The sequence below is a fragment of the Coregonus clupeaformis genome, chromosome 15 (genome assembly GCF_020615455.1).
Source record: "Coregonus clupeaformis isolate EN_2021a chromosome 15, ASM2061545v1, whole genome shotgun sequence".
NCBI classification, from domain to species: Eukaryota; Metazoa; Chordata; class Actinopteri; order Salmoniformes; family Salmonidae; genus Coregonus; species Coregonus clupeaformis.
Window position 1 is genome coordinate 24,468,327 of NC_059206.1, and position 26,947 is coordinate 24,495,273.

The 26,947-nt window shown below is 44.9% G+C and overlaps 2 protein-coding genes across 2 annotated transcripts in view; one reads left to right on the plus strand and one right to left on the minus strand.

The window, feature by feature from the left end:
- Positions 1-1,327, minus strand: part of LOC121581991 (ras-related protein Rab-3C) — a 66,959-nt gene extending 65,632 nt beyond the window's left edge. The window contains exon 1 of the mRNA XM_041897476.2: positions 1,157-1,327. Coding sequence (XP_041753410.1) covers positions 1,157-1,162 — 6 coding nt within the window. The 5' untranslated portion in view covers positions 1,163-1,327. The remainder of the gene's footprint in view (positions 1-1,156) is intronic.
- An 18,957-nt stretch (positions 1,328-20,284) lies between these two features.
- LOC121581992 (serine/threonine-protein kinase PLK2) lies at positions 20,285-26,213 on the plus strand. Its single transcript, XM_041897477.1, is given in 13 exon segments — positions 20,285-20,487; positions 20,801-20,908; positions 21,052-21,168; positions 21,340-21,469; positions 21,941-22,124; positions 22,557-22,755; positions 22,985-23,135; positions 23,648-23,887; positions 24,114-24,194; positions 24,394-24,553; positions 24,766-24,931; positions 24,933-25,007; positions 25,434-26,213. Coding segments are annotated over 13 exon segments (1,983 nt in total). The 5' UTR covers positions 20,285-20,307; the 3' UTR covers positions 25,626-26,213.
- The last annotated feature ends 734 nt before the right edge of the window (positions 26,214-26,947 follow it).

The following is a 26,947-nucleotide window of genomic DNA, read 5'->3' on the forward strand; positions in this document are numbered from 1 at the left end:
CTCAGATAACTTTTCCCCAGCCTTACTGTAGTCCACGTTGCAGCTAGTGGCCAACCCAGCAAAAAGTCCTTCCAAATGTCTCTCACGTATTTCCACAGGTGCATATATCCAAAGGTGAGTATTTCCCAAAGGTAAGTATCTCCAAATCCTTATATTCCTCATGGAAGTGGACGTGCAGCACTCTTGTCCTCCAGAGAGCCCAGGTTGGAGACTGTGTCTCTTCACCCCCCACACACTCCCCTCAGTGTGTCTCTTCACTTCCCAAACCTTCAGCTCATCAGCTCCTCATTTGTTTCAGCTGCGTGGGAAGATTGGCCATAGAGGGGGTGGAGTTCCCGACCATACCAGCAGATGGAGCCATAGCTGTCTGGGTTTGCAGCCACCTCAGGGGATGTAACGTCCCTCAGGACACAGCCTCTCGTGACATCACAATATATATATATATATATATATATATATATATAGAGAGAGAGAGAGAGAGAGAGAGAGAGAGAGAGAGAGAGAGAGAGAGAGTGTGTGTGTGTGTGGGACTCTCTTTATTTATTTTTATAGCTTACAAAATGATTATGTAAAATGCAAATACAAAATGAATACAGAATGTTAATGCAGTTAATAAATGCACACCATTCAAAGTTCCACAACAAAATACATGACAGTAAGAAATGTTAATCATTTAACGTTTTACATTGACATTTTAGTCATTTAGCAGACGCTCTTATCCAGAGCGACTTACAGTTCAATTGGATCTAACATCAATTAGATCTAATGTGGGTTAATTTGGTCCAGCTCACATAGGCTAGACTAATTAAATTATGTACCTAAGATAATAACTAAATTCAAGCGAACAACTACAGTTCATTGCTGGCTATTAATTCAATCCATAGTAATGTAAAATAGGCTACTGTTTTTCCTACAACCACAGTGTAGAAAAGCACGCCCACCCCTATGTTGACACGGTATGTTTTTCACCATCTGTTCGTTTTTGCATAAAAACATATTGTCACTCTGCCTGTATACAGATGCGTTTTCAAGCGTAGCTCTCTCATTTTCAGGGTACAATTTTAATAATTGCCATACAGTTTTTACAAATAATTCACGGGCACATATGACTACAAATATGGCATGAGAAATAAAGGTACAAAAAACATACACCTACCTGCATAGGTGCGTCCTGGCGCGTGCCACTAAATGACAAACAGATTTCCAAATGTGTGGTGTTCAATTCAGCGAGTGATACCGAGAGATGCTCCGCCTGTGCCTCCCTCTGGATTTAAGCAACGGAGCTGTCCCCTTTTTTCAAGCCAGACGAGGGCGCGCCATGACACGCGACTGCGCGCATTCACAGTCTGTTAGTGCTATTTCGATTCCTTGGGACGTCCCTACCCTAAACCCTATCCCTAACCCCTACTCTTACCCTTAGCCTAACCATAACCATAACCCTAACCCTTACCTTAACAATTTTAAAGTTCAACTTCAATGGGGTAGGGATGTCCCAAGGATCCCAGATAGCAAGAACCATTCACAATCACACAGAATGTTGAGCTGATGGGGAATGTAGTCTTTTACCAGTCATCAATGACGAAAAATACTTTTATTGGGTTAACTAAGCTCACCCTAACAGCTTAACCTAACTAGCAGGTGTAAAAGAAAGTCTCTGATTGGTGTTGGAGGTTGGCCCTTCTGTGGTGATAGGGGATGTTCCTCTGTGGTTACTACCGAATCCTGTTGTTGATCTAACCTTGATAGAGAAAATGAAAGATTGGTCAGAAGTCAGTGATATAGGGAAACTGGATGACAATTACATTGGTAGAAGTTTTTATGCATTTTTACCGCTTTTCACAGATGGATCCAAGGACCCAGATAGTGGGCGCACAGGAGCAGGTGTTTACGTTCCTGAATTTGATGTGCAGATATGTAGAAGACTAACAGATGAACTGTCAGTATACTCAGTTGAACTGTTGGCGATAATAGTTGCCCTCCAGTGGGTGGAGGATGTTCAACGTGTCAGAATTATAGTATGCTCAGATTCCCTGTCTGTGTTGAATAGTTTATCATCTGGCAAATCTAATAGGAGTGACCTACTATTGGAGGTATTAATGTTATTATGGATAATCGAGAGACTCGGGTGTAGTAGTGAGGTTCTACTGGGTGATTGACCACACACTCCAGAACAGTAGGTGGCGACATGCACCTTAAACGTTTGTTTGCGGACCGCCATAATATCATAGAAGAAGGGGAAAGAAGACTTTGATTGGTGCAGAACCTGACAATCTGGAATTGACGTTTCCAGATGGGTTATTTTCTGTGCTCTGTCAGGGAGTTTAGCAAAAATGACTAGATTATTGCTATAATGTCGCTGTTTAGTAATGAAAATATGAGTTTTAAATGGTAATATACGTGGAACATGACTGAATTTGTGAGCAGTGATCACATTGTCGCCAGTAATGTTATTACATTTGCCTGTAAACTGCTTTACCTTGGACGCAAGGTGAAAGGCACACCAGCACTAGTAAAGTACCCGTTTTTGGACAATATCATTGTTCTAACTTCATGCAATGACCTACTAGATTATCAGGCATTTAGAAGAAATTGGTCATGTAGGCTATGTTAGAGTTTTGGAGTGGCCCAATAGTTACTTTTCTTCTGACTGTCCCAAAATAGCCACGCGGAATTGTATATGACACTTTAGCATGTTACTGTGGCGACCTCTAGTGTTCATGGCAAAAGGAAAAGAAAGTCAAATGTGCAGACTAGAGCTGATATTCCACTAGCTAGTGAGCCTATTTAGCAACTTCTCGTCCTCTTTCATTGCCCCGTGGATTTCACTAATTGAATGAGTTTAATTCTATACTGAACAAAAATATAAACCCAACATGCAACAATTTCAAAGATTTTACTGAGTTACAGTTCATATAAGGAAATCAGTTAGGCCCTAATCTATGGATTTGACATGACTGGGAATTCAGATATGCATCTGTTGGTCACAGATACCTTCAACAAAAAAGAAAAGGTAGGTGCGTGGATCAGAAAACCAGTCAGTATCTAGTGTGACCACCATTGGCTTCATGAAGTGCGACATCTCCTTCGCATAGAGTTGATCAGGCTGTTGATTGTGGCCTGTGTAATGTTGTCCCACTCCTCTTCAATGGCTGTGTGAAGTTGCTGGATATTGGTGGACCTGGAACACGCTGTCGTACACGTCGAGCCAGAGCATCCCAAACATGCTCAATGGGTGACATCTCTGGTGAGTATGCAGGCCATTAAAGAATTGGGACATTTTCAGCTTCCAGGAATTGTGTATGGATCCTTGCAACATGGGGCCGTGCATTATTATGCTGAAACATGAGGTGATGGCGGCGGATGAATGGCACTACAATGGGCCTCAGGATCTCGTCACGGTATCTCAGTGCATTCAAATTGCCATCGATAAAATGCAATTGTGTTCGTTGTCCGTAGCTTATGCCTGCCCATACCATATGAGAAATGCTCACTAACAGATATGTAAACAAATGTGTGCACACAATTTGAGACAAAAAGCTTTTTGTGCATATGGATAATTTCTGGGCTCTTTTATTTCAGATCATGAAACATGGGACCAACATTTTACATGTTGCGTTTGTATTTTTGTTCAGTGTAGTGTGAATCCTGTATGCAGAAATGACACAGCAGGTAGTCATATATTTATAGTGAGAATATAAGAGTGAAATCGTTTGGGTTCATGGTCCCAAATCGGAACTTTAGTTAATACTGAAATACGGTGTTGGGGAGTAGTGTACTACATGTAGTTCAACTAGTAATTAAACTACAATTTGCAGTAGCTTGGTGGTAGTTTAACGAAATTCTAATCTTGGTTTTCAGTAGTTCATTACTTTTTTGCCATGAAGCTAACTACTGAAACTGCACTACTTCTTAAATAAAATAACGGGTGAAATAGGCAAGAAGTTTCTTTCTTTTTCGGTATCAGACCTTCTTAATTCTCACTTGAAACATATTTTTTTGTATTTAATAGGCTAAATTACGCATTATGTTACCATCTGACTCCAGAGTGATATGTTCTTGCATTTTGTAGTCTTGACTTTTCAGATTTAGATATGATAATTTTCACAAAGTATCTTGGATGTGGTGAAATACTTTTTAAAAGTAGCTTTAGTTATGTAAATTATACAGTATTTCTCTTAAGGGTAGCTTTAGTGTCGCTTAACTTCTTCCAGTGTGAAGTAATTGGCAGTTTGGTAAACTATGATTTCAGAGTCGCTTCCCCAACACTGCTAAAATAATACCTAGGTTAGTTGTACCTAACCATGTAAAACTCTGGACCCTACTTATTATCAAACACTGTGCACTCTGACATGGCCTCTCTGCATGGTCACAGCAGGGTGATGTCACCATGGAGGACTCCATCGAGGTAATGCTCCAGGAGCACAGTACAAGACTCCTCTACAGCTACCAGAACAACAGCTCTGTTACCCTGTGGATTTTGGCCATCTTAATTGGGGTCTACGGGCTGTGGGCCATGTTTGTGATGCCTTCTTCTTCTTCTTCTTCTTCTTCTTCAGTGGGTTTTATGGCGGACTACAACCCAAAAAGGTGTATTGCCGCCACCAACTGGACGGGTTGAAACCAAAACAAGGTAAAAAGAAAATCCATACGTGATAGGGAAACTTAATCCACCCAAATAAAAATACTATAATAATAATAATAATAATATGCCATTTAGCAGACACTTTTATCCAAAGCGACTTACAGTCATACTACATTGACAAAACAAAACAAAACAAAACAAAACTCCCACTTCTTCTTTCTTTCAATTCTCCATATCTCCCTTCTCAGTCTCTGAGAGGGTGGTACGGCTTGTGACAATATTCCATGTCAAATCAAATCAAATCAAAACAAATGTTATTTGTCACATACACGTGTTTAGCAGATATTATTGCGGGTGTAGCTAAATGCTTGTGCTTCTAGCTCCGACAGTGCAGTAATATCTAACAAGTATATTCTAACAATTTCACAACATATACCCAATACACACAAATCTAAGTATGGAATGGAATTTAAGAGTATATACATATATGGACAAGCAATGACAGAGCGGCATGGACTAAGATACAGTATATACATATGAGATGAGCAGTGCAAGATATGTAAACATTATTAAAGTGACTAGTGTTCCATTTCTTAAAGTGGCCAGTGATTTCAATAGGCAGCAGCAGCCTCTAATGTGCTAGTGATGGCTATTTAACAGTCTGATGGCCTTGAGATAGAAGCTGTTCTCTCGGTCCCAGCTTTGATGCACCTGTACTGACCTCGCCTTCGGGATGATAGCGGGGTGAACAGGCAGTGGCTCGGGTGGTTAATGTCTTTGATGATCTTTTTGGCCTTCCTGTGACATCGGGTGCTGTAGGTGTCCTGGAGGGCGGGTAGTTTGCCCCCAGTAATGCGTTCGGCAGACCGCACCACCCTCTGGAGAGACCTGCGGTTGCGGGCGGTGCAGTTGCCGTACCAGGTGGTGATACAGCCCGACAAGATGCTCTCAATTGTGCATCTGTAAAAGTTTGTGAGGGTTTTAGGTGCCAAGACAAATTTCTTCAGCTTCCTGAGGTTGAAGAGGCTCTGTTGCGCCTTCTTCACCACACTGTCTGAATGGGTGGACCATTTCAGCTTGTCAGTGAGGTGTACGCCAAGGAACTTGAAGCTTTCCACCTTTTCCACTGCGGTCCCGTCGATGTGGATAGGGGGGTGTAACTCCTTCGCTGAGAAATCTTTCAGCCACAGGAACTGCTCCGCTGCTTCCACAATGATTTATATCTTCCTGGACCTTCTCTCCACCTTGGCAGTGCCATTTATCACCATAGCTATAAAGGCCACAAAGTCCACCTTCTTAACCTTTAAAATGTCAGGATCCTGCTGGTGAAAGGCAACCCCTGCAGCCTGCAGTGAAGGCCTATCCACCACCATGGACTCTTCAGGAGCACCTTTCAAACCCTCAACCCTTTTAACAGCTGCTGCATATGATATGCTCTGGATAGCCCTGACTTTGGTCACCTCATTCTCTTTCACCCTTGTGGGGCATTCGAAAGACGTGGCTTCATGGTTCCCACCACAATTGCAACATGTCACATTTTCATCATTTTTATAACACATAATATGATATTTAACATGACATCTCGGCTTCTCCCTTCTGCAAACAATTGAAACATGTTATGTCGCACATGCAGCTAACAAAAACATATGGAAATGTCTGCTCTACCCAAAATTACAACCAAATAATTGCAGCCTTACCGCAAAAATGGAAGAGGAAAGTGGAAGGGGGAGAAAGTAAGGAACTTGTCTGTCTGCCTTGCATTAAAGAAAATAATTAGTTAAAGAAAACTGTGATAAATAAAAAAGTATACCAGTTTCATTTAAGGACCAAAGGATTGACAGCCGTCCCATATAGATTGCAAAATAGTTGGGAAGAGATTTTTGACGTACCGATCCCATGGCATAGTGTTTATGAACTGATACGCAAAACGACACCGGATTCAAAACGTAGAATCTTTCAATTTAAATGATTATATAAAATTATTGCTACCAATGGAAGGTTATTTATATGGGGGATACAATCTTCCCAGCTCTGCAGATTTTGCTGCGAAGAGACAGAATCATTAGATCATTTGTTTTGGTACTGTCCATTTGTAGCTTGTTTTTGGACACAGGTCCAGGAATGGCTAAAGGATTGCAATATTTACCTGGAGCTAACCTTGCAGATAGCATTACTGGGTGATCTGAAAAGTCATAGTCAATCGATCAATAATATAATAATACTTTTAGCAATTTACAATCTGTAGAAACAATGAGAATAGAAAGGTTCAGAACTTTTGTAAAACATCACAGTACAGTTGAAAAATATATGGCAAATAGAAATCCAATATGGATGGTGTTAAGAGATAGATGGGTGGTGTTGAATGGAGTTGAAGGATGGGACTAATAACAACTAACAACAACTAATAACAAGATAACTAATAAAGTAAGCATACTGTGTCCATAATAAGTATATAGGTTGTAGGTTGGGAGCTTTTGTGAAAGCGCACAGTTAGAAAGATATGGCATATAGAAGCAAACCGGATGGACATCATGAAAATGATCGGAGAGGTTGAGAATAGAAGAAGTTCAGGAGAAAAAACAAACAAAATATAATTATTGTAAAATTGACTGTGTCCATAAAATGTATATAGTAAGTATAAGCTGGAAGTAGAGGCCTAAGCATTGTTGTTCACTAGTTTACTCCAATTAGGGAAAGGGTGGTGGGGTTGGAAAGTAATAAAGGGGAGTATATATTTTTTAAAGGATATGTATGTATGTATGTGTGTATGTGTATGTGTGTGTATGTGTGTATGTATATGTGTATATGTATGTATGTATGTATGTATGTATGTATGTATGTATGTATGTATGTATATATATATATATATATATATATATACATACATACATAACATGGGGGATTGGAAGTGATGCAGACAATTACATTGATGGAAGTTACAATCTATCTGCAATATTAAGCTGATCTACCCCCTAAAATATATATATATATAAATAAAAAAATACAATTGAAACATGACCAAAAGCTTTACAATGATCACACTGCATTGGTTTTGGGATAAACACTCTGACTGTAGTTAATATACCCTAACTGCACTTGAGTAGGGAGAGACTCCATATCAAAAAACAAAAGAACAGATAGACTCTTCACTTTTTCTTCATTCACCACACGATTCATCCGACGTGCATCAATCACTCCAGGAATATTTTTCATCTCTTCAACATCTACTTCTCATGAGACTCCAGATATAACCCCCTTGAGGGGTGCCCTGTTCCTAAGAAACACACACGACACTTAAAACGTATCAAATCGGGTGAGACTCAACACACGTTTCTTCTGATCCTCAGAAGCACAAAAAATCTAAACCAGCCCGCCTCTCGTGATCCTCACAGCCTTCACTCTACCCAGCACTCTCTCCACCAGTTTGGATATCTCAAATGGATTCCTCAAGATTGGTAATTAGATCAGCTGCTCCTCATGAACAAACCGTACTCCTACTAGATATGAAGTGACATTCTCATCACATACTCTACTTTGCTCCATTTTCCATTCTTTTGGAAAAAATTCTAATTCTCCTTGATTCTATCGCCATTAGATTCAGATTCCACTTCCTCATCCGCTTCCGCCATCTTTTTTCAGTCCGACGTTCCTCGCTGTCTAGCCAACCTTTTCCTCTTTTCCCTTCCCTGAGACCGAGTTCTGTTTGTGATGCCAGGCCTGAAAGTGCCTTTTAGGCTCAAGGTATCGCTAGTCATATTATACTTTTTTTAAATACAACTTTTTGTATTTTGTGTGTTTTATTGGAGAGCTGGTGTGAAAGATGGACGGAGAGTGCCCCCACAAAGGCAAATCAAATCAAATCAAATTGTATTTGTCACAATCACGTGTTTAGCAGATGTTATTGCGGGTGTAGCGAAATTCTTGTGCTTCTAGCTCCGACAGTGCAGTAATATCTAACAAGTAATATCTAACAATTTCACAACATATACCCAATACACACAAATCTAAGTCAGGAATGAATTAAGAATATATACATATATGGACAAGCGATATCCATATAGTGGGCTATATTCAAACCCACATTTATACCAGCAGATATGCATGCTGTAGACGGCGGCACTGACTGATGGACCGACCAGGTCTCAGTCCAGTGATATTTTAAACCAGATGCTCAGCAGACATCGACTAGCTCATACAACTACAAACATAGGCGTTCTCTTACACTGAAACCTGTCTCCATACCTGTTGTCTTCAGGATTGGAAAATATGAACAAACAAACAATGTATTCATTCACTTAGGCCAAAGGGCATTCAGGGACATTCACTCAGTTATGTCTAATAGTATTTTGAGAATTGACATGAAAGAAAAATATTACTGTTATCTGTCACCACATGACTAGGTGTGATGTGAATCCCAAGTCTGCCCAACAACCGGATGATGTTTATATTGTTTCTGTTTAGGTGTCATACCTGCCGTCAAGCAAGGAGCAAACTACAAACGTCAGGAAGCTCCTTGAAGGCCGTAAGGGTCGTTTCGCTGATCTAGGATCAGGTGACAGGAGACTGGTGAGTCTGAACACCCTAAATAAAAATAAAGACAGCTTGGTTTGAACCTACTAATTCTGAAAACGGCAGTTGAAATCAGCAGTGTTGCACTATAGTATAATTTTCTAATAGAAATTATCTACTTATTCCGTATATTGAATGATTGCTTATGATGGGATTTTCTCAACTTCTTGTCACAAGAGTTCTTGGTTCCTAAATGAAATAGCTGTGCTTGAGAACTGTCCCCCCTGCCAGGTATTTGAAGCTTCTTCAGTTGGGTTCCAATGCACTGGGTTTGAGATCAACTCAATGCTGCAGGCCTGTTCACGAGATAGAGCATGGTGGAGGGGAATACCACATACTAAGGCCAATTTTGTCAGCAATGATTTCTGTAAGGTAATGTATGAATTCCATGTTTATTGATTTATTTTATTACGTTTATTGATCAGGGACCATGTAGGCTACCTGTACAATAAAAACTAATATAAATTACAAAAATATCTGTGTAGATTGAGAACATGCTTCTTATTTATTTTCATTTTCAGTATGTGCAGTAAGTCACTGGAACATTTTAATTTGACCATAACCTCTTTTACAGTCACAACGATGACACATAGTATAGGAAATTATTAACAGATTCTCTACCGGTATCCATGACCAATATCGTCAGAGATGTAAATAAAAGGTCCCCACTGCTGTTGTTCGAGAAGCGCTGCTTCGTTTGCTTCTATGCTATGTTCTTTTCTTGTCTTTTGCAGACGGATCACGATACAACAACGTGACTGTATTTTTGGCCCCTGCAGTGGTAAGTTTCACTTTTCTTTAAAGCCTGGTGGACCACAAGACTCAAACCTGTTCAACCCTGTTCACTGAAGTAAAGTCTTACTTGTGGGCCGGTATTACCTCTCAACCCACGTAGCATAGTATCTAATTCCCTTTCTGTGCCGTTGCTGTCTGACAGATGGAAGTTCTAAAGGAGAAGCTGCTGAAGGAGCTTTCTGAGGATGCCAGGGTGGTGGTGTGTTGCTTCCCCTTCCCTCATTGGCCACACACCTGCTCCAAGAGGGCGTGTTTAGACCAAGTGTGGGCCTATGATGTAAGCACTGTCCGCAAGCCCTATCCTTCGGTGTCTCAATAGGTTACAGTCATATACATTTCATTAGGTTTCATAAATACATTTCATTAGGTTACATAAATACATTTCCTTAGCGCAAATGACAACATGCTCATTGCCCCTCCGTGTGGTAAGCAATGGTGTGCAAGAATACTTCTTAACAAACATTTCATTGGCCCCACATAATGGTCTGTTCAATGTGCATGTTGAATTACAAAGACCATGCTGGCTATTGCTGCCCCTCTAAAGCTTCAATAGGACCACATTAAATCTTAGTCATAGAATAGAAAGGCTGTTAGCAGAATGTAAAACAGATGGGTATAAAATACATATGCTTGTTTACAGTGTTTAATATAGCTTTAATGCACATTCACTTTGTTGGATATGCAGCAGGACCAAAGACATAGCCTAAGGATCGCATGCTTGAAGTAATTTTTTTATCAGTTCACATGTGCGACATTATTTCCTGGGAAGGTTTGCCTTAAGTCAATTTGAAGCCACAAATTGTGAACAAAAAATGACATTCGAACAAGAAAAATCGCCCTGAGAAAAGCGTTCTATTGAAGACTGTGGTTGTGGTCAGAACTTATCCTGCAGATAATTATTAGGATCTATGCACAGCTAAGCCACTAGGTCCAGCTGCAGCAGATGCATAGCTATTTTTGACGGCAATTGGGTAGTTTTCGTAAACGCTGTCCTCCTCCTCCTCCTCCTCCTCCTCCTCCTCCTCCTCCTCCTCCTCCTCCTCCTTCTCCTCCTCCTCCACCTGTTCTTCTGGGGCATCACGCATAATATAGTCCCCCTCACTACCCTCTTGTTCTGGGGCATTATACATCATATAGTCCCCCTCACTACCCTCTTCTTCTGGGGCATTATACATCATATAGTCCCCCTCACTACCCACGCTTGCTGACCGGTTGCCAGGAGCAACCTTTGGATCCTCTGCTCTTGCCAGTTGCAAATGGTCATAGTCACTCTCATAGTGATGGTGAGAAACTGGGGAGCGATGGCACCCAGCTCTACCTCTGTGGCTTCCCATAGGGTAGCCAGCCGCCATAGACATTGACACGTCATCCGTGGGGAATGGGAGTGTTGGTCTTTTCATAACAGGGTGTGGTTGACTGTTCTCAGAGACTCTAGAGGATTTCGCTGGGTGTTTGTTGATCTGTGTTAGCTTGGGCGAAACTTGGGAGGTGGGCTGGTACTTCCCGGTCTGGCGACGCCACCAATAAGCTAGGCCTCCACACAAACCAAGCACGATGAGAACAAACGTGACCGGACCCAGGATTTTACCCCAGCTGGTGTGTGGGCAGCAGTTGTCCCCACAGGGGGCTGTGGAGGTGCAGTTAGACATGGTTGCTACAGGAGGGTCAGGATAGAGAGCTGCAGAGGAAGGTAGAAGCAGAAATGGAGAGAGTTAGAAATAGAATGCAGGTGAATGGAAACTTCTAGATGGAATGTATTCAGCTAGCCTAACGTTATGATTCTCAACCTTTTCTGTTCCTCCTCTTAGAACAACTTATGTTAGACTCATACTACTTTTATCACAAGGAGTAGTACTTCAAATCCATGTTCAAATCAGCTAGGTAACTGACTAAAGTCTAGACGGTCAGAAATAGTCATCACGTCCGGTGCACGTTCACTGACTGAATAAGTATTTTCTATGCAATACATCAATATAATTGGATCTACTAGCCAAATAAAACTAGCATGTCTAGGGATAATGGATTACCAGAACTTTTAAACCGACCTTTACAAAAACATACTATTCACTATCCTTCATTGTTCACTGTTACATTACAACGCATAATGAATGCAAATTAGCATCAGGACATAAAATAAGGATGCTTCTAGTTATCAGGATTTAAATAGGGATGGTCCTGCATGGCTCAGTTGCTAGAGCATGGCGCTGGCACCGCCGCGGTTGTGGGTTTGATTCCCGGGGCCACCCATACATAAAAAGAATGTATGTACACATGACTGTAAGTCACTTTGGATAAAAGCGTCTGCTAAACGTCATATATTTATATTTTCTAGTTATCAGGACTTAAATAGGGATGCGTCTACATTTGATATTTTAGCAGACGCTCTTATCCAGAGGGACTTACGGGAGCAATTAGAGTTAAGTGCCTTGCTCAAGGACACATCGACAGGTTTTTCACCTAGTCAGCTCGGGTATTCGAAACCAGCAACCGTTCAGTTACTGGCCCAACGCTTTTAACCGCTAGGCTACCTGCCACTCCCTTCCAGTCATCAGGACTTAAAAGCTACCATACAAAAGTTGATCACGTTAACCCACTCTAATAATACAGTTATAGTGCAGTAATATTTGTAATAGTATACAATAGAACTAGGACTATAGAACAGTTAAATGTGTCTTACCTTACACCTTCCAGGAGATTACTCCGACAGTAAAGAGAGACGACTGGAGTTTCTAGTTGTCTTCTATAGCTACATCCTTTTCAACCAGCCACCTCTGGATTTGGTGTGAAAAAAAAAGTGAAACTCTGTCACACACATCCTGCATATAGGTTTGTCACACATGGTGTCATGCCACCAGCTGTTATACAGTGCAATTATCTTCACACACTGACCAATGCTGGTGTTGTTTTTTTGTAGTAGAAAGACATTATAAGGTATATTAATATTATTATATTAAGACATACAGTACATTTGAAATAATAGAAAAACCTGGTAGTTATTCATGTGCTGTGCTCAAACAGTAGAATATTTGATTCGGGTGAAATTAGGTAAACTTTAGATACAACTGATTGTCATTTGGCTGAGCAATAAAATAAAAAACATATTGTCTAGGTGTCTTTTTTCACACTGATCATCATCATAACGAGGCGCGCCATATGTATGGAAGATGCGTTGAGTTCCACTGGGTGGCGTCCCCACCCCTCCAACCACTATCAGAGCAGAAGAAACAGTTCTCTCGGTTCCTATTTAATACACAAATATGATCACAAAAACGGGGGGGGGTGTTTCCCTATTTTTATAACCCCTGTAAGTTTTTTTTTTTTAGGGAGTATAGTAGCCCAACATCTTGGTCTCTTATTTGGAACCATCATTCATCATCATCTGAAGGTGGTGATAAAGTTTCAGTTTGATAACGATTAGTTACCGGAGTGTAACTCCAGTTCTATGAGTGGAGCGGAGCCCCATAGGGGAGCTCTGCTCCTATTGGTTTACCCACTGCCCTAAGGCAGCATCAGCCTGAGACAAAATTATGCACACACCTGCAGCCAATAGGAGTACAGGTGTCCCTATAAGAGGGGATGCCTCCCCTCAATCAGCCTCCCGAGATATTTATCTTCAGCGAGACTAGAGAGGGTCTGCAGGGCCTTAAGTCCTATGGGGCTCGGCTCCACTCATAGAACTGGAGTTACACTCCGGTAACTAATCGTTCTATATCGTGGAGCTCCGCCCCATAGGGGAGCTCTGCTCCTATTGGTTTAAGGCAGAGCGTAGCGCTCCAAAATGTACTCCCTGCCGAGCCCAACACTTTCCATCGAAACGAAAAGGTCAGGCCTAGCAATGGCTGCAACCAATTCCCGCAGTACTGCAACCACTGTATAAAAATACAAGTGTCACAATATACTGCGTCATCGGTTAAAAACCCGCCCCACCTAGTCCAATGGCAACACCAGTGACTAGTGGGCAGATTACCAGAATACGGGCCATACTAATCTGTACTAACAGATAGATGATACCTCAATATCCTGTCACAATAATACCGACCGCTAATGGAATGACACAAAGTGTCACTCTACATTGTGTACACGGTAGACCGCCTCACTCAATCAATGGAACCCCAGAGATTAGTGGGCAGATCCCAGAACATGATTCATACTAATCTGCACAAGCAGATAGATGACGTCACATTCCGTCAAAATTGTCATGACCGGTCTAATAGTACTGTAACCAAGGTTACTACTATTATCCCTCATCATTCCGCCTCAACCCAGTTATCCACTGGTGGGCAGACCAATACATGCTCTCCACTGTACTGAACATGTCAGTCAGGAGTCATGCCCTAATATGTCCTTCCATCAGAAGCGGACCTGAAAGAGACCTGTCTCCTCAGTCCTGCATTCCTCTCTCCTAGCTCAAGTCCTCCCCTCAGCCACGCTGAGTACAGACTGAGCCAAAGAGTTAGAAGACATATCCAAGAGATAAAAACAAATAAATGGAGACAGTGACGACCATGACGCCGCTCTACATATATCCTCTACCCCTGTTCCTCTGAGAAGGGCAGTAGAAGCTGCTACTCCACGAGTGGAGTGAGCTCTTATACCCTGAGGCAATTGTCGCCCCGCTGCCTCATAAGCTGTCTCAATGCCTTCACAAAGCCAATGAGACAAACGCTGTTTCGAAAGTGGTCTACCTAGTGCAGCCGCACCGTGACACACAAACAGCTGAGGCGATGACCTAATCGCTGCTGTGCGCTCAACGTAACATGCCAAAGCGCACACTGGGCACAGGCGATGGAGCCTTTCCTCTCTCCTCTCCCTATGAGGAGGGGGAGAAAAAGCCCACAGCTCCACGGTCTGTGACCTATATGAGCTCTTAATAACCTTCGGCACAAATGCCGGGTTAGGACGTAACACCGCTCTGCTCAGATCGCCATTAATGGCAAGGCAGTCGGGTCTCGTCGAAAGAGCACACAAATCACTGACACGCTTAGCAGTAGTCAAAGCGAGCAACAGTGCCGTCTTCATAGACAACATCTTGAGGGGTATTTGATTCAATGGCTCGAACGGCGACTTACATAGCGCTTCGAGTACCAAAGCCAAATCCCACTGAGGAAGCGTGGCTCTAGGCATTGGCCTAAGCCTCCGCGTTCCCAATAAGAAACGTTTCACTAGAGGGTGGCTGAAGACATTGTCTCTGCCAAACCCCTCGTGACAAGCTGAAATTGCCGCTGCAAACACCTTAATGGTGGCGGGCGATCTCTGCTTATCAAACATAAACTGCAGGAAAGAGAGAATACTCTCAACCTGACAGCTCATGGGGTCCACACCCTGTGTGACACACCACCGTGAAAAAACGTTCCATCTGCTGGCATACATCCTGGAAGTGGAACTGGCACGTGAACCCTGTATGGTCCTGATCACTGCATCAGATAACCCACGGCGCTCTAGCCTGTCCCTCTCAGCAGCCAAGCCTTCAGTGGTTGGCCGATTATGGGCAATTGCCCTATCGAACCCCCCGCCTGAGTCAATGCGTCCCGTCGATGTGGAATTGGCCAAGGTGGCGCAATCAACATCTGACTCATCTCCGCAAACCATGGAGCCCCTGGTCGGTCGATCAATATTATTGACAGCCCTCCTGATCTCACCCTGGCTAGCAGTGGGAGAATGCAGGACAGTGGAGGGAATGCATATAGAAGAACTCTCGGCCACGGGTGGTACGCAAATGCATCTCTGCCCAGTGGCGGTTCGTCCTGTTCCCTCAGAGAGAACCACAGGGGACATTGCACATTCACGCATGACGCGAATAGATCCACCTCGGCTCTCCCGAACTGTTCCCAAATTTTGAGAACAATGTCCGGATGCAGGAGGACCCCCTCGTGACATGAGGTCTGCTCCTACGTTCAAGTAGCCCGGAATGTGAGCTGCTCTCAATGAGCGAAAATGCTTGTGAGCCCACAGCCACAATTCCTCTGCCGCCCGGTGGAGAACAGGAGACCTGACTCCTCCCTGGCGATTTATGTGAGCTACTGTGGTCCGTTTGTCTGACCAGACCAGCACATCGCGACCCCGAAGGGTAGACGCGAAGTGGGTCAGAACCAGTCGAACCGTTTCCAACTCCAAGAGGTTGATGTGGCGACTCGAAAGAGGCCATACACCTCCTATCGCTTGGGTCTGACATGTCCCTCCCCATCCAGTCAGAGAGGCATCTGTATACACTGGAATGTAGGATGACACCTTGCCTATCGGGACTCCGTGCGTGAGAACGCTCGGGTTTCTCCAATAGTTCAGATCTGCACTGAGCGAGAGAGGAACCACCACCAACCGATGACGTTGACGCACTGGGTCTAGTCTTAGTTGGGCGAACCATCGATGCATCGTGCGCATGTGCAGGAGTCCCAGCGGAACCACAGAGTGGGCTGACGACATGAGACCCAAAAGTGACATGATCGACAGCGCCGTCACCGTGTGATTCGGACGACACTTCCTCAGGGCTAGCAACAAGGCTGCCCTTCGAGGTTTTCGAAATTCGAGCCCTCATCATTACAGTGTCTAGCTGTATCCCCAGGTAGACAATCTGATGACTGGGCCAGGGCGTGCTCTTTTTCCAATTTACAGCGAACCCCAGACGTGTGAGATGAACCACTGTCTGTGTCGTGTGAGTGAACGCCAGCTCTGCTGACGGGGCGAGAACCAGTAGGTCGTTTAGGTAGGCTAGTAGCCTTATTCCCTGACGACGCAACGGTTCCAATGCCGCCTCCACACACTTGGAAAACGTGCGAGGTGCCAGGGCGTACCCGAATGGCATCCTCGTGTATTCGTACGCCACCCCTTGAAAGGCGAATCGCAGAAACTTCCTGTGACGTGGCTGTACCGGCACATGAAATTACGCGTCCTTTAGGTCTATACTTGTACAAAAGTCTCCTTTCTGGACACATTTCAGTAGACGTTTTGTCGTGAGCATTCGGAAGGGCCGTTTGGTTACACTCTCGTTGAGAGTGCGCAAATCCAATATCGGCCTCACTCCCCCCGTCTTTTTGGGCACCAGGAAGTAGGGCGAATATAGCCCTTTGTTCCTTTGCTCCTGGGGAACTACTGTGACCGCCTCCTTCGCCAAAAGTTCCGTAATCTCTGAAACCAGAGCGGCCACTTTTTCTGGCGTTTTCATCACAGTCTCCACTACTCCCCTGAATGGGGGTGGGGTCCGATGGAATTGGATGGCATAACCATTCTGCAACGTCTAGTCTAGCCAGCGTGAGAGGGTACAGCTTCGTTGCCACTGCCAGCAATGCAGAGAAAGCGGGCGAGCGCGAAGCTGTGGTACAGTCAGTAGGAGTAGTCCTCTATGGCCCTTGCCGCCGCTATTCCCCAGCACTGAGGTGGTGGAACAGCCCAAGGCGGGCCTCCCTCGAAAGGGAAAGGAAACATCAGCACGTTCTGAGAGAATCGGGGGCACTAATACGTTGGTTACGTCTGTAACTCTAGTATTCCGGCCCTCCGTGAACGCAGCACGGGTCTGAACTGCGCTGACTGAGGTGTTAACCTGAGACAGAGCGCCCTCCCCGGGTAGCGGTCGCGTCATCATGCCATTGTCTGGCTGAGACTGCTGCCTGCCATGAGAGACACCCACTACAGCACTCCTAAGAGTCTGCGATGTGCAGTCTCTAACTGGTGCCACAAGGTGGTGCCCTGATACCTTTTTAACACTAGCCTCATGTGTCTGCTCAGCTGCGCACCTCTGGTGGGCTGAACTACATTCAGAGTGGTGAGAATCAATACGTTCTGTGAGAAACGGGGCCGCCGATACGTTGGTTACATCCGTAACTCTAGTATTCCGGCCCTCCTTGAACGCAGTACGGGTCTGAACTGCACTGACTAAGGCGTTAGCCTGAGACAGAGCGCCCTCCCCAGATATAGGTCACGTCATCATGCCATTCTCTGGCTTAGACTGCAACCTGTTGTGTGAGACCCTCTCTACAGTACCCCTAAGAGTCTGTGACGTGAGGTCTCTATTGGGTAACACAAGGCGGTGCCTTGATACCCTTTTTTCACACGCCTCCTGTGTTTGCTCAGCTGCGCACCTCTGGTGGGTTGAGCTATACTCGGAGTGGTGAACCTTAACGAGTTCTGTGATAAACGGGGGCGCCAATACGTTGGTTACATCCGTAACTAGTATTCCGGCCCTCCGTGAACGCAGCACGAGTCTGAACTGCGCTGGTTGAGGCGTTAGCCTGAGACAAGGCGTCATCCCCAAATAGCGGCTGCGTCATCATGTCCTTGTCTGACTGAGACTGCAGCCCGCTATGTGAGACCTTTACTACAGTGCTCCTAGGAGTCTGTGGTGTGAGATCTTTATGAGGTAAGCTAAGGCTGCGCCTTGCTACCTTTCTCTTCCTCACCTCCTGTGTGTGCTCAGCTACACACCCTCGGTGGGCTGAGCTACACTCAGAGTGTTGGGAGAGAGACCTAGGGCGTGAAGTACTCTGAACGTTCTCAGACGTGTTATGGAAAAGGGGCTCTCTTGTGACAATGTCAATGGAAGCCAACTCTTTATTCAACACATCAAAACAAACAGTTTCCTCCATACCCCGAACAGAAGGGTGGGGGGGAATAATGGGCTCAGTCGTATCCCACGCCGAGCCAGCTCCCATTCTCTCCCCCTCGTCCCGTCATTGGCGTCGCCTCTTCTGCGCCCCCTTAGGGTGCTGCCAGGGCGACTTCGTGAACACCTCCCTCGCTGGCGGAACCGTCGTAGCCACGGGTGCTGCTGGGGGGGCGGGGCCCACTCGTCTGCTGCTCGTGGCTGACGTCTGACGCCTGGCACGCCGCCTCACTGTAGAAGATCTACTGGGGGCGTTGGAGGTAGACGGTTTCTGTGGCGTGTGACTAGACCTCCCTGCCAGTGGCAGGTGTCTAGCCAGCTGCTTCTTGTCCTCGTCTAGCTTAGCGAAACGCTCCGTCGCCTCCTTGACGGTGACCCCGAAGAGCCCGTCATCGGAGAGGGGGGCGTTGAGCAGTGACGCTCTGTCAGTCTCCTTCATGGCAGTCAAGGACAGCCAGAGGGGATGCTCTATGACCACCGAAGTGGCCATGGACCTTCCCGCACAAATAGCAGACGCCTGCGTCAGGTGAAGAATAGCGCCAGAAATCCTGGATGCCTCTTCCACCTCCTCACTCGTGAGCTCAGATCTACCCGTTGTTAAATGTGATAGCGAGGCCGCAAGGAGGGCAATGTTGTTTGCTGCTGACACAGCTTGGGCTCCCAATGTGAAGGACTTCTCTGCCAGCTGCGCTGTAAGCCTGTCCTTCTGTGTTGGTAGAGTGGCTTTCTTGTCGTCATCGCCCAAGGAGCTGTAAGACCTCTCACTTTCCAATGGAAAAGGGGTCTTAAAAGTTTGGGTCAGAGGGACGGATTGTTCTGATGGAATATCCATCTCCTCCCCTCTCTCCTTGTCATCCTCAGAGTCGGCGCCCTCAGATGACGCCTCAGAAGCTGAGGCTAGTATCGAGAGCACATCCTCTAAGGGAATATCCTCCCTGAAGAACGCCCAGCGCTGCTTCCTCTCCTTCAAAGGAAGGAGGGCGCAGGAGGCGCAATTAGGGGGAACGCCGGTTCCGTCCTTGGCATGCTGCGCACCCAAACACACGAAACACAAGTCGTGGGGGTCCGTAGTTGCCTTGGAAGAACAATGGCATTGAGCTCTGAAAATAGCTTTTGGGGGTGGAAAATCTCCAGGTTTTCTCGTCCTGAGTCTTCGTCTCTTGCTTCTTCTAGTCCAGTCGCAGAAGATAAAGGGAGGCTGATTGAGGGGAGGCATCCCCTCTTATAGGGACACCTGTACTCCTATTGGCTGCAGGTGTGTGCATAATTTTGTCTCAGGCTGATGCTGCCTTAGGGCAGTGGGTAAACCAATAGGAGCAGAGCTCCCCTATGGGGCGGAGCTCCACGATATAGAACTTGAGATGGGACTGTACACGAGATTAGGCCTATATGTTTTTAAAACGTTTTTTTTAACGTTTAAAAAAATATATTTATCGAAAATTATATTAGGCCAGCTATGATTTCTTTCGTTTTTTGTAAATAAGTAGGCAAAGCTAATTTGCGTATTCTTATGAAGCAGCTTGTCTCACATTGTGGTTATTATTGCCTACGAGTTTGCATGATGAGAAAGGTAGAGGTGTTGTCGCGTGCGTTCTTCAACACCGATTTATTGAACATGGCTTGAAGTCACGTCACGCTTCACCCGCTCCGCGGAGAGCCCTACTGTGTGACGTCGATTGTTAGGGGCGGACACTCCTTTATAAAGCTCCGAGCGACTGTTCATCGCTCCACAACAAATACAGCAAGTGTCTCTCGCTGTAGAGCAGATATGGATATTCTCAGGAGTATCGCTCACCAACCCACCATGTGTGAACACTCGGTGAACAAGTCCTCCGAGATCAATAGGAAGAAATCAGAGGAGCAAATTCAATCCACACAAGAGTTGTCACGGATTATTACGGATCCTACGAAGGGGAAATGCTATTGCCGAGGAAAAGTTCTGGGCAAGGTAAATTCATTTCAACAGATGGGTTAGGAATTCTACCTGGCTGAATCTTTTATAAAATTCCAATATTGTCCATGGAAAAATCATTTGTACACTGTTCATGTTTTCATTTGCAGTAGCCTATTGCAAACCATTTTTATTGATAAGATTATGATTTATCACACTATTGGCGTAGGCTAGAAACGGTTTCTCTGTGGGTCCATGCAATTACACATATGGCTGTGATAAGATATTGAGCGTCAGGCTACATTGATCTGCTGGTCCATTTTCAATACCTCTTTGTTGATTTACCAATCCGACACTTCTCTGTCCATAGGGAGGATTTGCCAAATGTTATGAATTCACAGATTTGGCATCAGGCAAAGTGTATGCTGCGAAGATCATTCCACACACGCGCGTCTCCAAACCGCACCAAAGGGAAAAGGTATGCGCAATAACTGCTTTCTGTTCCTTTATCGATGGTGGCACGTATCGTGTGTGTGTGTGTGTGCATGTTATTTATAACAATACATCAATTGTTAGTTTTTTTATGTTATTTGACAAAATGTAATTTGAATTCATCAACAGATTGACAGAGAGATTGAGCTGCACAGAATTCTCCACCATAAACACATTGTGCACTTCTACCACTACTTTGAGGACAAAGACAACATCTACATTCTCTTGGAATACTGCAGTCGACGAGTAAGTAATACCCTCCCCTAACCTTTACTGAAATGGTTCATTAACAAATGCTCATTTTCATTTTCCCTTGCAAAATGTTGTGCCTTAATTAACACGACCCTGCTGCCTACTTCCTGTTTGGTATCAACAGAGGTGCAGTCTTTTTAACCACTTCCTTTGTTTACCTTGCAGTCACTGGCCCACATCCTGAAGGCTCGGAAAGTACTGACGGAGCCTGAGGTGAGGTACTACCTCCGACAGATCGTCTCCGGGCTGAGGTACCTCCACGAACAGGAGATCCTGCACAGGGACCTGAAACTGGGTAGGTTGGCCAGTTACACCAGTCTCTGTTGGACCATTGGACGAAATATCGTTTTGTTTCACCATTAAGCAGACAAATGGATGCTAACCATTCCTGGAATGTTATAGAACAATGGCACATCCTTCAGGTCATTGAAAGAACATTGGTTCTCATTGACTTCTGACTTAACACAGCTTTTAAAGGAATAATTATTTGGTAGAGCATGGCGTTTGCAACGCCAGGGTTGTGGGTTCGATTCCCATGGGGGGCCAGTATGACAATGTATGCACTCACTAACTGTAAGTCGCTCTGGATAAGAGCGTCTGCTAAATGACTAAAATGTAATAATCATTCTACCTTGCTGAATGTTGTGCTTTTCATAAGATGGTGATGTGCATAGCCAATTTCATTAGACAGACTGCCTCTTGTATATTTTCCCCTCTTAGGTTATGTCCTCATTATCATGACCAACGTCACTAATCTCCCCCGTAGGCAACTTCTTCATCAACGAGTCTATGGACCTGAAGGTAGGGGACTTCGGCCTGGCTGCCAAGCTGGAGCCCGTGGAGAACCGAAGGAGGACGATATGTGGCACGCCCAACTACCTGTCCCCCGAGGTGCTCAACAAGCAGGGCCACGGCTGCGAGTCGGACATCTGGGCACTGGGATGTGTCATGTACGTTTGGTTTGGATACTTCCATGTTCCGATTCACCTCAATGGAGCCTTTTGCATCATTCAGATCAGATTCATGTCTGAATTCCCTAAGGGTTTAAGTCCTAACCTGAGATGTAGGCTACTTAACAACTTGGCTAAATCCTGCATTTGTGTCAGTTGGAGATTTCAGATTTGTAATATAGGTTTAGGTCATGCACATGCTTCTCATGTTAGGATTCAGCCGTTGAAGTTCAAGTTTAGATATTCAACTCATGTTTATTTGGACCATCTTAAATGGTGGTGCAGGCAGCTACAATTTAATGGTTGTGATTGTTGTGAACACTGGGCTATTCCCTTGACTGTAAAAAGGTGGATAGATTATAGGTCTGACCCAATCACTGTCAGTCATTAGTGGGGTTACTGACTGTCTCTGTCTGTCCCTTGCATCTGCAGGTACACCATGCTCCTTGGCAGACCCCCGTTCGAGACCACCAACCTTAAGGAGACGTACCGATGTATCCGTGAGGCACGCTACACGCTGCCCTCCTCCTTGACGGCTCAGGCCAAACAGCTGATCAGCAGGATGCTGGCCAAGAGCCCTGCAGACAGACCACACCTGGAGGACATCCTCAGACACGACTTCTTCACCCAGGTGTGTTTTATGTTTGGAAGGGGGAGGCTGTCTGTCTCTGTGTGTGTGTGTGTGTGTTAGAGACAGATCTGTCACATACCAACCATACCCACTCTCACACTCCTCAACACTTTTCTCCACGCGCATCAACTCCATTAACCCCATATTTAGGTAGAGATCAATCCATACTTGGTCCCTGGGCTACCTCAACACCATGCTAACTTCCATTCCCTTTATGTGTGTCTCCCAGGGGTACACTCCAGACAAGCTGCCTGCCAGCTGCTGCCACACAGCCCCAGACCTCCACCACACCAGCCCTGCCAAGAGCTTCTTTAAGAAGGCTGCGGCCGCCCTGTTCGGAGGGGGCAAGAAGGACAAAGCCAAGTACTTGGGGACTTTGAGTAAGTAGTAGTTTAAAGATACTCCCAGTCCTAGTATGGACATGCATGCTTATTATTGGCCCTCCTGTAGCTCAGTTGGTAGAGCATGGCGCTTGCAACGCAAGGGTTGTGGGTTCGATTCCCACGGGGGGCCAGTATGAACAATTTATGCACTCACTAATTGTAAGTCGCTCTGGATAAGAGCGTCTGCTAAATGACTAAAATGTCAATTGGATCACTAAAAAATGTATTATCCTAGTGAACATTAAGTATTGAAAAGGTATTTGAGTATTATGATGATGATATATAGCTCAGTCAGATTGAGCCATCACATCATTTTCAATGAATTGCAATAGAGCTAGGTCTACTTGCTCCAATACAGATGCATACATGCATCAAAGTAGCCTGACAAAAATGTAAAACCTATTTTTCATGTAAAATGGTCAGGTTTACGATACTGATCTTACTACTTAGTGGCCATTTTAGTTAAATTCAACACCATTTTCTAACTGCCATTTTGTTCTGCCCCACAGATCGAATGGCCAAAGAGGAAGAGGAGCTCACTAGGCTGCGGAACGACCTGAGGAAGACGTCCATCAGCCAGCCTCTCTCCAGACAGGCCTCTGAGGACAGCAGCAAGCCCCCGGTGGCCCCCACCGTGGCCAGGCCGGTGGCCCCCAGTAAGGAAGGGGTCAACAGCACCAACAAGCAGCAGCTGAGGGACACAATCCGTATGATTGTCAGGGGCACCCTGGGCAGCTGCAGTAGTGAATGTAAGTGCAGAGCGAGACTTGGGTTTGTTTCCAAAATGGCACACTATTCCCTTTATTGTGCACTGTGACATAAAAAAAAAAGAATGAGTGGAATTTTTTTTGTGCAGTCTTCTTTTTAGAAGTCTGTGAGATACGATCGGATAGATTCCCAGTTCAGTAGGATGTTTTTGAAACCAATTGTAAACATAGAGAATGGGCTTTGATGATATTTCTGATTGGTCTGCAGGTCTTGAGGACAGTACCGTGGGCAGTGTAGCAGACAACGTGGCCCGGGTGCTGAGAGGGTGTCTGGAGAATATGCCGGAAGGTATGTAATAAACAATGAATTGAATGTTCTTTGCTTTGAATGTTCATTACATTGAATGTTCATTACGGAGATAATTGAATGATATACATTTATTTTATTTATATAGCACCTTTCACACAACATTGGAAACCTAAACATGTAATTAAAATGAAAGTTATAGTACTGTAGTATTGAGTTAACGGTTCCCAACTCCCCCCAGCTGATGACCTTCCCAAAGAGAATCTGGGCAGCAGCTTCCAGTGGGTGACCAAATGGGTGGACTACTCCAACAAGTACGGCTTTGGCTACCAGCTGTCGGACCACACCGTGGGAGTCCTCTTCAGTAACGGCACACACATGAGTCTGCTAGCAGACAAGAGGTGAGTAGTGCCACCCTGTCTGTCTAGTTTGGTACCAGATCTTACGATTACATTGGAAAATAGGATGGTCAATTCCAAAGATATTAGGTAGAAAAAGTTTGGCCAATCCCTAGGCATTGCCATTACTTAGCCATTCCATTCTCACAAAAGGCGTGATCGTGCCATTGGTTTCCCCCTCACTAACTGTTTTCCCCCTTTGGTGTTCTCTCCAGGACCGTTCACTACTATGCTGAGCTGGGCCATTGTTCTGTCTTCTCCACATGCGAGGCTCCAGAGCCATTCATAGGCCAGGTCACCATTCTGAAATACTTTGCCCATTACATGGAGGAGAACCTTATGGATGGTGGAGACCTGCCCAACGTGACAGACCCCAGGAATCCCCAGGCTCTACCTGCTGCAGTGGCTCAAGTCAGACCGGGCCCTCATGATGCTCTTCAACGACGGCACCTTCCAGGTACAGCTGCACAGCAATATCGCTTATTGTCTAGATGGCTGTTCTCTATGGCTTTGCCCCACATGGCTTCCTATTCCCTATAAACATGACTAGGGAGCCATTTTAGATTAGCCCCTTTGACTGTGCTTCTTGAAAGTGGGGGACAGAAAGCGCCCCAATATTTTTTATTTTGGAAAAACAAATGCGAATATGTTTGAAGCATATCCAGCCACACTTTCCCTCGCTTTCACACGTGCGCGCACCCCTCGCTTTCACAAGCACGCACACCTCGCAAAACAAATCTCTAATCCGACTAGACTGCTAGACACATGCCACGCCTCGCTCCGCCACCTCACCACAGACAGTCTACATATACCCACTCCCATGGTGAAATAATTTGTTTTGCTGCGTTCTGACTCCTCCTAACCTCCCTCCCCTCCCTTGCAGGTGAACTTCTACCATGACCACACCAAGATCCTCCTGTGCAGACAGAGTGATGAGTACCTGCTCACCTACATCAACGAGGAGCGCATCTCCACCACCCTGCGCCTGAGCACCCTCCTAATGGCCGGTTGCAGCGCCGACCTGCGCAGTCGCATGGAGTACGCACTCAACATGCTGCTGCAGAGGTGCAACTGAAGAACCAAAACTGCTGCCATTTTGGGGCTTCGGTGTTTGCGTGAGGTCAAGAGGCTGGGATTGGTTTAACGGGAGAAGAACTTGTTAATTGACATGGCTGTGTTGTGGTTGGAGGGTGGAGAGGCTGTGGCAGCATGGACAGGATGAAAGGGAGGTACAAAGAACTCATCCCTTCATGAAAGCCAAGAGGAGAGGGACAATGCTGGGCTGGATCCAGACGATACATTGCAAAAAGGAACTGAAATGCTAGTGTTTTTTTAAGGACAATCTTTTTGTGTGGTTCCGGAGCTGGGTGTTTTTGTTGTTAAGGCGAGGCTTCAACAGGGTGGGGATGGATTGAGTAGCTCTCTGCAGAGCAGAGGATGGAAAAAATGTTACTGTGAAAACATTCCACAACACTAGGTGGGGAGTTGGCTTCTAGCCAGATGGTCTTTTGTTAAGTCAACTGTGCCCTACTGTGACATCATCAAAGATGGAGAAAGCCAGAGGACCTTTAAGGGCAAATGCCATTTCACATAGTGTACATGAATATATTAACTTATTACATGGTGCTGTATTTATTTCATAAATAAACCCTCTTTGTATATATATTTTTGTGACTGATGCTGTTTTGTGACTGATGTCGTCATTTTCATCAAATCATACTGATGTTGAGGTCAGTTCTGTCTTTGCTCTCCCACAGTCCTTTGTTATTATGATCTAACAATTAGATTATGTGGTAACCAACCAAGGGAATTATTGTTTGAGGTTCCATTTTAATCATTATCAAGCATGCGTGTTCATTAAGCAAGTCTAAACCCAATTTGGCTTGGCCTCCTCCATAAAGAACTCGATAGCAGAAAATGCAGAACTACACTAGTGTACAGGTCATCTAAAAAGTGTTTATTTTTATACAGTATGTATTATGGACCAGTCTATATATGGCTCTATATCCAGACCAGTTAAATGATCATTTACCTTGACTTGACTGTGGGTTAGGCCCTACTAGTCAAACATCAACCTATGATTAATAAAGGCAAGGAAGTTTGACTCATTTCTGTCAAGCCCTTGAGTGATCTACAGGTCTTACTTTCTCCATATAGCCTACACACAGTAGCTATCTGTACCATACACTCAACTACAGCAGCTCTACCATTACATAAAGCTTTCTGCAATATGTTGTTCTACGCTCCCATTGAGGCGATTTATTTTGCTATTTCTGACCAGCCGTTCTCCACTTAGCACGCATTCTTCAATCCACAGGGACTTAGCCACACTGCCTTGAAGTTAAATTCTGTTATTTTTAAAGACTGAAAGCATCAGCCAAGGCTTCCAGACTTGCT